The sequence below is a fragment of the Coregonus lavaretus genome (genome assembly GCF_964263955.1).
Source record: "Coregonus lavaretus genome assembly, chromosome: 18".
In the NCBI taxonomy this organism is placed as follows: Eukaryota; Metazoa; Chordata; class Actinopteri; order Salmoniformes; family Salmonidae; genus Coregonus; species Coregonus lavaretus.
Genome location: NC_140005.1, coordinates 40484724 through 40496393, shown reverse-complemented (window position 1 = coordinate 40496393; position 11670 = coordinate 40484724). Strand labels below are relative to the sequence as shown.

The window sequence follows — 11670 nt, the reverse complement described above, 5'->3', positions numbered from 1 at the left end:
TTTCATACCTTGAACCACTTTTGTCAGTTTGTTTGTTGTTTATATTTGTCATTTTTCTTGTTTTTCTCTGAGGGACCAAAACATTATGGAAACTGTGTCATTTCCCAGTAATATACTGACTGGCTTCACTTTCGGATTAGTTTTTGATGCCAGTTAATGATGTTCTAATAGATTTATATCTTTGAAAAAAAATATTATTTTAATTTCAATATTCCATATTAATACTTTTAATATAATTTAAGAAGAATAGAATGGTGCATTTTAAGATGACACATTTTTCTCCAAAACAATGGTTGTACATTTTGCCCAATATTCAAACATGTAAATAAACATTTCTGGTGATATTAAATGTGTGCATCTCAGAATCCGCTATATCCCGTTTTTGGAAGATTGTTGAGGGTGATTTCTCTGGATGGGCTCCCAATATATTTAAAGCCACTAGAAGCAATTCAGTCAGGTCGCAACATATTTGATGTCCTTAATGTTCTTGCACATAGGAGGATGCATGATCTTTAATGTTTACAGACTTGAAAGAACCATGTATTCGATAAGGTCTATTACAACCTATCTTGATTGACCACAAATTCATGAAGTTTCTCGTAATCAGACACTTTCATCAGTTGAGCTGATTGTGGTAAATGTTTGTTTTTCCTCTGGAGTGTGAAATACTATTTATTTGCTCCTTGCTATCCGTGATCCTTGGGACGTCCCTACCCCATTGAAGTTGACATTTTAAAATGGTTAGTTAGGTGTTTAGGGTAGGGACGTCCCAATGATCCCAGATAGCAATAACCATATTTATTTGATGAGAGCCATGATTTTGTTTTCCTGTGTTCCCCATACTCCTTTTGCTTACCTAACAGATCTATTGCAACTGAAACTATACTGTACACAAACTGCAACCAGGAGAGGCCAAAAGGTTTCTCAACCAACCAACCGCTATACTCATCATCAGTCATCTGGGATAAAATATATGTAGTTGCAGTATTTTCTAATGTAGGCAATTTATTGTACAGTTTTATAAAGCTGCAATTTCACATGAATGGATGTCAGTCTGAATTAATCTGCTGCCACAAACGATTTAAGAAGTATGTAGATATATAGATACACTACATGGCCAAAAGTATGTACACCCCTTCAAATGAGTGGATTTGGCTATTTCAGGCACACCCATTGCTGAAAGGTGTATAAAATCGAGCACATAGCCATGCAATCTCCATAGACAAACATTGACAGTAGAATGGCCTGTACTGAAGAGCTCTGTGACTTTCAACGTGGCACTGGCATAGGATGCCACCTTTCCAACAAGTCAGTTTGTCACATTTCTGCCCTGCTAGAGATGCTCCGGTCAACTGCAAGTGCTGTTATTGTGAAGTGGAAACGTCTACGAGCAACAACGGCTCAGCTGCGAAGTGGTAGGCCACACAAGCTCACAGAACGGGACTGCCGAGTGCTGAAGCGCGTAAAAATATTCTGTCCTCAGTTGCAACACTCACTACCGAGTTCCAAAATGCCTCTGGAAGCAACGTCGGCACAAGAACTGTTCGTCAGGAGCTTCATGAAATGGGTTTCCATGGCCGAGCAGCTGCACACAAGCTTAAGATCACCATGCGCAATCCCAAGCGTCGGCTGGAGTGGTGTAAAGCTCACCGCCATTGGACTCTGGAGCAGTGAAACGCGTTCTCTGGAGTGATGAATCACGCTTCACCATCTGGCAGTCCGACGGATGAATCTGGGTTTGGTGGATGCCTGGAGAACGCTACCTGCCCCAATGCATAGTGCCAACTGTAAAGTTTGGTGGTGGAATAATGCTGTTTTTCATGGTTTGAGCTAGGCACCTTAGTTGCAGTGAAGGGAAATCTTAACGCTACACCATACAATGACATTCTAGACGATTCTGTGCTTCCAACTTTGTAGCAACAGTTTGGGGAAGGCCCTTTCCTGTTTCAGCATGACAACACCCCCATGCACAATGCGAGGTCCATACAGAAATGGTTTGTAGAGATCGGTGTGGAAGAACTTGACTGGCCTGCACAGAGCCCTGACCTCAACCCCATCGAAAACCTTTGGGATGAATTGGAACGCCGACTGCGAGCCAGGCCTAATCGCCCAACATCAGTGCCCGACCTCACTAATGCTCGTGACTGAATGGAAGCAAGGGGGGGGGGGGGGACCAACTCTATATTAATGCCCATGATTTTGGAAAGAGATGTTGGAGCATGTGTCCACATACTTTTGGCCATGTATTATTGTGCAATGGAAAAATAAATGGAAAACAAATCATACGAACCCATTTGTCTCACGTTGTCTTTGTGGCTGTTGACTGATTGAAAATAAATGCCAAATATTTATGCAAGTTGGAATCAAATATTAAATAGCATGAAGGCAATAATTGTTGGGTGAAGTAAATCAAAACAAAGTATTTATAAGTTGATGGTTTGAATCAGGTGTGTCATCAGAGCAGGGCTGGAGCGAATGCCTGCACCCATATGCTCATTAAAAGTAATGTGTTTTAAGGGAAGATAAAACATCTCTTGACAGTAATCATAAATCAGGGGTGGTCCAACCCCCCTTAGAGCTACTGGGTACAAATCATTATATATCCACTTCCATTCAAAAGTTTGGGGTCACTTAGAAATGTCCAGGAAAACATACATGAAATGAGTTTGAATAGGAAATATAGCAAAATGCATAGGACATGTAGTCATTGACAAGGTTAGAAATAATGATTGTATCCTTCAAACTTCGCTTTCGTCAAAGAATCCTCCATTTGCAGCAATTACAGCCTTGCAGACTTTTGGCATTCTAGTTGTCAATTTGTTGAGGTAATCTGAAGAGATTTCAACTCATGCTTCCTGAAGCACCTCCCACAAGTTGGATTGGCTTGATGGGCACTTCTTACGTACCATACAGTCAAGCTGCTCCCACAACAGCTCAATAGGGTTGAGATCCGGTGACTGTGCTGGCCACTCCATTATAGACAGAATACCAGCTGACTGCTTCTTCCCTAAATAGTTATTGCATTGTTTGGAGCTGTGATTTGGGTCATTGTCCTGTTGTAGGAGGAAATTGGCTCCAATCAAGCGCCGTCCACAGGGTATGGCATGGCGTTGCAAAATGGAGTGATAGCCTTCCTTCTTCAAGATCCCTTTTACCCTGTACAAATCTCCCACTTTATCACCACCAAAGCACCCTCAGACCATCACATTGCCTCCACCATGCTTGACAGATGGCATCAAGCACTCCTCCAGCATCTTTTCATTTGGTCTGCGTCTCACAAATGTTCTTCTTTGTGATCCGAACACCTCAAACTTCGATTCGTCTGTCCATAACACTGTTTTCCAATCTTCCTCTGTCCAGTGTCTGTGTTCTTTTGCCCATCATAATCTTTTATTTTTAATGGCAGTCTGAGATATGTTTTTTTCTTTGCAACTCTGCCTAGAAGGTCAGCATCCCGGAGTCGCCTCTTCACTGTTGACGTTGAGACTGGTGTTTTGCGGGTACTATTTAATGAAGCTGCCAGTTGAGGACCTGTGAGGTGTCTGTTTCTCAAAATAGACAGTGATGTATTTGTCCGCTTGCTCAGTTGTGCACCGGGGCCTCCCACTCCTATTTATATTCTGGTTAGAGCCCATTTGCGCTGTTCTGTGAAGGGAGTAGTACACAGCGTTGTACGAGATCTTCAGTTTCTTGGCAATTTCTCGCATGGAATAGCCTTCATTTCTCAGAACAAGAATAGACTGACGAGTTTCAGAAGAAAGTTATTTGTTTCTGGCCATTTTGAGCCTGTAATCGAACCCACATTTGCTGATGCTCCAGATACTCAACTAGTCTCAAGAAGACCCGTTGTATTGCTTCTATAACCAGCACAACAGTTTTTAGCTGTGCTAACATAATTGCAAAAGGGTTTTCTAATTATCAATTAGCCTTTTAAAATAATAAACTTGGATTAGCAAATACAATGTGCCATTGGAACACAGGACTGATGGTTGCTGATAATGGGCCTCTGTACACCTATGTAGATATTCCATTAAAAATCAGCTGTTTCCAGCAACAATAGCCATTTACAACATTAATGTCAACACTGTATTTCTGATCAATTTGATGTTATTTTAATGGACAAAAAAATTGATTTTCTTTCAAAAACAAGAACATTTCTAAGTGACCCCAAACTTTAATTTAATTTAATTAGACCTTTATTTAACTAGGTAAGTCAGATAAGAACAAATTCTTATTTACAATGACGGCCTGCTTTTGAACGGTAGTTTATAATATATATTATTTGTAGCCTTTTGATTTACTTCACTCGACAATTATTGCCTTCATTTTGTGTAATTGATTCCAATTTGCATACATTCCTGTAGGCTATGATTTATATTTTCAATCAGTCAACTACGGTGTGTGTCGGACAGGGGCCGCTAGAGTACAGATACTTCTCACTGGTACAGATAATTCTCACTGGTACAGATAATTCTCACTGGTACAGATAATTCTCACTGGTCATAAAAGAACACAGGCAGGCGCAAAGCGAATACGTTTGGATTTAATGGGATTTTGGAGTCGAAAGCATTCTAGACCGGAGAGAAAGTTCAATCGGGAGAGAGGATTCCCCATGTGCTACAACAAATGTATCGGTGTCTGTTGATAAGAAGCAGTGATAAATTAAAAGCTTTATCTCACATTTAGGTTACCATCTCGGATCCTCCTGAAGTTTGTAACTATATCGCGTCTGCCTTTGGAAACTGCTGCAACGAAACGAACAAAAAGGTGAGGATTAGAAACCGACTGAAATTGAGCCCGTGCACAATTCCTTGATTTGTGTTTTTAAACCCATTGCTGTGTTTTGCTTGGATATCATGCCACGCCTTCAAGTTCTCTCGCCTGCTTGGATTAATTGATAACCACATGCACCTGGTTGGTTGGATTTTTGGAACCTGAAGTCTCCACAACATGCAGGCCTATGAAAGATTTAGGCTAAAATGTTGATATTCTGAATCGTGAATACACAAGTCTTGATCATGATCCTTTATTGTAACACTAGTTGATTTGATTCTTTGGATTTTCCATCAGTGGAATCATCTTTGCACGAGCCTGGAACTTTGGACAACTGATGGCGATGACATAGAGGCCACGGCGGATGTAATGTCTTAAGGATAACACGCGCGCCACTGAAGTTGACGTTTTGGAGATAAAACTATTTCTAACAGCTTATGCATGGCATACATTGCTCATCGTATCGTATATCAAAATGATGCGCACCGGCCCCAGCCTAGTCTACGAGTGGCTACAGACTCTTCAGCTGCCTCAATACTTTGAGGGGTTTGTGGACAACGGATACGACGATCTGGAAGTTTGTAAACAAATTGGGGACCCCGATCTTGACGCCATAGGGGTACACGTGCAGCACCACCGACAAAAGGTACTCAACGCGGTGAAGAAGTTGAGAGAGGAGGACAAGAAAAAAGCTCCCGCTCTTTACTTCATCCTCGAGCCCCTGAACCCCTCTCCCCTTAGCCCCTTGTTGGGCACCAGCACCACGCTCATCACAGATTGCGAGAAGGATTTCCAGTGGTCAAGGTCATGGACAGAATCCAATCAGGAGGAAGTTGGAACTGGGGGTCACCAAAGATGTCACCAACGGTCATCATGTCCTACAAACAACAATCTAAATGTAACTGATGATTGTCAAGAGTTGGTGACCTACCCCAAACTGAAACTGAAGATCTTGATCAGGGATAAACTTGTGAAAGATTCAATCAACCTCAATGAGCCGCCATACACCTATAAGGTAGGCTCCTATTTGTCATTCATGATGTTGATTATTATAAGGATTTGTTCATAGACTGTCACATACAATTACACACTCTTCCATCTGGGCTTGCTGTGATGAATAGTATGGCCAATTGCTTTGATAGTGCTGTCTACTGTCAATTATACTAATTATTTCAGTCAGGATGACTCTCACTTGTTTGAGGTCTGACAGGCAGTCAGAGGACCTCAATATGCATACATTTAGAAAATATATTTACTCAGAAATTATTTTGGTCCTATAGGTCTGACCCAGACCTGCTAAAGCAATCTTCCGTTATCTGAGTGCATTTCATTTAAGTCCTACGGTAAAACGTTATTGCCCTGGCTGGGGTAATAAACTAATATCCTTCTGACAGCTGTCAATGTTACATAACAGTATTTTACTGTGGGTGGAACTGATGGCTTCCATTGTGGAGGAGTCTGCCTCCATAGAGAAATACAGTGCCTTCAGAAATGTATTCACACCGGTTGACTTTTTCCACATTTTGTTGTGTTACAGCCTGAATTTAAAATGGAATAATAGTAGATTTCTTTGTCACTGGCCTACACACAATAACCCAGAATGTCAAAGTGGAATTATGTTTTTGAAATTTATACAAATGTAAAGTTGAAATGTCTTAAGTCAATAAGTATTCAACCCCTTTGTTATGGCAGACCTAAATAAGTTCAGGAGTAAAAATGTGCTTAAGTAGTCACATAAGTTGCATGGACTCACTCTGTGTGCAATAATAGCATTTAACATGATTTTTGAATGACTATCTCATCAATGTACCCACACATACAATTATCTATAAGGTCCCTTCATCGAGCAGTGAATTTCAACCACAGACCAGGGAGGTTTTCCAATGCCTCGCAAAGAAAGGCACATATTGGTAGATGGGTCAAAATAAGAAAGCAGACATTGAATATCCCTTTGAGTTTAATGGCTGTGATAGAAAACTGAAGATGGATCAACATTGTAGTTACTCCACAATACTAACCTAATTGACAGAGTGAAAAGAAGGAAGCCTGTACAGAATAGAAAATATTCCAAAACATGCATCCTGTTTGCAATAAGGCACTAAAGTAACACTGAACAAATATAATAATGAGTGTGATTTCCTGGATCGGTGAGCCAGGCACGGTTGTCCAAAATGGCTCTGCCTCTCCAGAAAGTCTTATTGGAGCTGAGCTGTGTCACAACAGATTAAGGAGACATGCTTAGGCTACAGTATCAGGCAGCATTCTATAGAATGTCGAGAGAACACAGCGCATCAGCTACTTTATGGGGATTTCCTTTTTACCGTCTTTAGCTCCTCTCTGAAAAGATTACATTTGATTGAAAAAACATCATTGTATTTACCGTGTGGCTCAGAGTTTTCAAATTATAATCTGCATTCTGTAACACGTTATAACGCCACCACACACAAGTAAAATTGAACTCCTTCCAAATCCGACTTGGATCAACAGTATTTACCAAACTACAGTGCCACTAATAAGTGACTTGGTTATTATCCATAGCAGGAGTTAAGGAGATGTGATGCATGCAGAGCAGACCTACTGTACTGTGCAGAGCTCTGCTCACATTTTAAGACAACGTTGTACCTTTGTGCTCACATTCTCTGTTACATGTACATAATGTTCATGAAAGATTCAGGGGCTACAAAATGCCAAGTGCAGAGAGGCACTTTGTGACTCACTACTGACCTTTTTGCATGGAAGCACAGGCAAACAGATTCAGGTTTATCTGACTGAAAATATACTGAACAAAAATATAAACACAACATGTAAAGTGTTGGTCCCATGTTTCATGAGCTAAAATGAAAGATCCCAGAAAAGTTTTTCTCTCAACTTTTGTGCACGAATTTGTTACATCCCTGTTCGTGATCATTTCTCCTTTGCCAAGATAATCCATCCACCTGACAGGTGTGGTGTATCAAAGAAGCTGATTAAACAGCATGATCATTACACAGGCGCACTTTGTGCTGGGGACAATAAAAGGCCACTCTGAAGTTGAGGGAGCATGCAATTGGCATTCTGACTGCAGGAATGTCCACCAGAGCTGTTGCCAGATATTTGAATGTTAATTTCTCTACCATAAGCCGCCTCAACGTCGTTTTAGAGAATTTGGCAGTATGTCCAACCGGCCTCACAACCACAGACCACGTGTAACCACGCCAGCCCAGGACTTCCACATCCCTTTTGTGGGGAAAAACGCATTCTGATTGGCTGGGCCTGGCTCCCCAGTGGGTAGGCCTATGCCCTCCAAGGCCCACCCATGGCAGCGTGCCTGCCCAGTCATGTGAAATCCATCGATTAGGGCCTACTGAATTTACTGAAATGTAATTCAGTAAAATCGTTGAAATTGTTGCATGTTGCGTTTATATTTTTGTTCAGTATAGTTATTTTTGGTCGTTTCAAAGCAGCACAAACAGTTTAGTCAGGCTAGTCATTGGCTGAGTTGATCAATTCCACAGAGGGTTTTATAACAATATATTAAAAAAGGGAGCAAACAGGAAAATGGTAGAGAAATGGAAGAGGCAAAGATGATAGGAACCAGAGGTTATGGCAAAAGATGTTTGCCATGTCTGCCATAATCACAGCATCTGTGCTTCACAAGGGAATTTGATTATGCTACCCTAACTGATTATGGATGGTCTCTGTTATTAGGAGATTGAACAGTGGTGTGCTGTACAGTATGTTTTGAGCTACAGTATTTACATTGTTGATATAACATTTAACTCTGACATTGTTTGCTCTTTCATATGTCTGATGTTAGACTAAGTCTAACTGGCATTTAGAAAAGGACAACCACAACCGGAGATTGATCCATGTTCTGTTGATAGCTTTTTGGAATAGAGTCCTTTCAGGTCAGCAGTTTAATTCCATTAAGTTGGATGATTCAGATATAGGCTACAGGCCTATATATTAGAATGATGAAAACATTCTACAACTGGAGACGGAGCCAAAGAATTAGAATCATTATAATTGTATAACTAGAATCATTCTATGGAAGGGGCTGTGTTGGGGATAAAGGGATCAATCATAACTGTTTTACCAGAGTAATAATAAATGGGATTAGTGTTATTACAGTTATGCATGTTAATAGAATTGTTATTACACAGTGAGAATGGATCTTATTACAAGCCGATTTGGCAGCATTATAAAGTAAATGCTGCTGGTTTGGACACTGTCCTAATTTGATCAATGAAAAATGGGTCTGTATGCTGTAATTGCCTAATACCTTTGCCTTGTTTCGATGTGTGTTCCATAGCAGCACAGCACGATCAATCCTAACTAAGTGAGCCTTGTTGTTTTGTGCCTGACTGCGTTCCAAATGGCACCCTATTCCCTTTTATAGTGCACACATTTTGACCAGCGCCTCTGGTCAAAAGTAGTGCACTATATAGGGAGCCATTTGGGAGGCAACCGTACTGTCGTGCAGCATTGGTCAGTTTGCATGACCAGGCAGCCACCCTATTAGTGGCTTTTGGAGAAAAAAAACAATGAATACAATTAGGCCCTTGTAAACGACCTGCCTGGAATGGACATTATGTCTTACAGAAAATGACAAGCATTAGAGGCTATTTAAAGTATAGCTGTAATCTATTTCCAAATATAATACGATTGCAGCCTCGGGCTCGACTTTCTCACAGTGAAGTTAATCTATGCTGGAATATTTAGCTAGGTATTTCTCTCTTACTATATTGACAAAGACAAGATTTATAGTAATAAGAACTCATGAGTCATGAAATGTAGCCCGCACAGTTAAGGTTTTAGCAGAACTATATAATGTGGCCTGGTAAAGTCTGTTTTTAACAGATTTTATTCTCTCGGTTACTGCTGGTGTTTTGCAAGGACCCAACAAAGTACATAATGAGATTTCTCTGAATTCACATTGAAATATTTTCCTTTTGTCATTCTAATATAAGGCAGCATATAGGAAGTTGTTTGTCCCACCAGACTCCTGGTGGGCCATATTCCCCCTTTCTCTCTGTCACAACAATGGGGCACATTACCCCAGAACCCCTCTGCTGCACTGGACTGGCAGTCTGGCACATTCTTTGAACAGAATGACTAACAACAGTTCTACTACCATAGAATTAGAATGAGTTCTATAACTTCTAAAGCGCTCCTCCGGAAGGGTTGGCCTGGTTTGCCCTTCGAGGCTCGCAGAACCAGCAGGCTCTTTTGGACAATCTGGCCCAAGATAAAGCCAAGCTGAATAGGACCTCACAAACACACAAAGCTCTATAGAAACAGACAGATGTCTCTGTCTTTGTTACAAAAAGTACAGGATTAAATGGACTGTTTTTGTTTTGCATTCGTTTCTTAAAACAATTATTGGCTACTTGGCTATACTGTGCTATATGTGAGGGTTGGGCGGTATCCAGATTTCCGTAACTTCATACGGTGCCTGTGCCATCCCAGGATATACGTTATTACCGGCATGGCATACAAGTGTGGAAAAAAAAAAAAAAAAATGAAGTAATTTACTAGAATGCAAAAGAAAATATTTCTAAAATTATTTCAATATACTTTTGTCACATGCGCCGAATACAACGGGTGTAAACTTGACTGTCAAATGCTTACAAGCCCTTTCCCAACAATGCAGAGTTAAAGTTATAAAATGTAGCAAATAGAAAAGTAACACAATAAATAACAATAACGAGGCTATGTACAAGGAGTACCAGTACCGAGTCAATGTGCAGGGCTACAAGGTAGTTTAGTTAATATGTACATGTAGGAAGGGGTTAAAAGTGACTAGGCAATCAGGATAGATAATAAACAGAGTTGCAGCAGCGTGTGTGAGAGCGTATGTAGTGTGCGGGTAGAATCCAGTTAGTGTGCGTAGTCGGTGTAAGAGAGTCAGTACAAAAAAGGGTCAATGCAATAGTCCAGGTAACCATTTGATAAACTGTTCAGCAGTCTTCTAGCTTGGGGGGATAAGCTGTTCAGGTGCCTTCGGTCCCGAGACTTGCCACTCCAGTACCACTTGCCGTGCGGTAGCACAGTGAACAGCCTATGGCTTGGGTGGCTGGGGTCTTTGACCATTTTCTGGGCCTTCCTCTGACACTGCCTGGTATAGAGGTCCTGGATGTATAGTGATTTACTGGGCTGTCCTCACTACACTCTGTAGCGCCTTGCGATCTAGGGCGATGCAGTTACCATACCAAATGGTGATGCAGCCAGTCAAGATGCTCCCAATGGTGCAGCTGTATAACTTTTTGAGGATCCAAGGGGCCTATATATTAGAATGATGAATACATTCTACAACTGGAGAAGGAGCTATAGAATTAGAATCATTATAATTGTATCATGGCCCCTCGGATTCTCAAAAAGTTATACAGCTGCACCATTGGGAGCATCTTGACTGGCTGCATCACCATTTGGTATGGTAACTGCATCGCCCTAGATCGCAAATTGGTAGAAATGGTAAGATAAATTGGCACTCCAAATGGAAAAGGTTGCCGACCGCTGGTGTAGCTTATTACCGGTAACTTCAGCAGCGTAATGACATAATCTGTGTAGGCCAGCAGCAATGGGAGGAAGATGGTAGGGAACAGGTTTTTGCTTCTGGTTAGGCTATCTTGATCTCTGGCACCCTCTTGAGTCATTTGTGTGTTCTATTTAATCAAACAGCCTTCTTAAAGCATCAGTCAAGTTCGGTACATATAGTTGGTTTTATTAAAACACATAGGGTGTGTCTATATATGGAAAATTACACACTTTAAAATTTCGACCAATCGATTGGAAAGACTACTCTTGGTTGACCAAGATAAAAAATAAAAAAAATGTCTGGGACAGCCCTAATTCACATCCATGTACATCTTAGAATCACCTTTGGCAGTGATTACAACTGTGAGTCTTTCTGGGTAA

At 40.9% G+C, this 11670-nt stretch overlaps 1 protein-coding gene across 1 annotated transcript in view; it reads left to right on the top strand.

Annotated features, from left to right (window-relative positions):
• Nucleotides 1–5248: 5248 nt before the first annotated feature.
• The window catches only part of sash1b (SAM and SH3 domain containing 1b), a gene marked incomplete at its 5' end in the record, with an annotated part of 80322 nt that continues 73900 nt past the window's right edge, over nucleotides 5249–11670 (top strand). Inside the window, one exon of the mRNA XM_084181500.1 lies at nucleotides 5249–5788. Coding sequence (XP_084037626.1) covers nucleotides 5249–5788 — 540 coding nt within the window. The remainder of the gene's footprint in view (nucleotides 5789–11670) is intronic.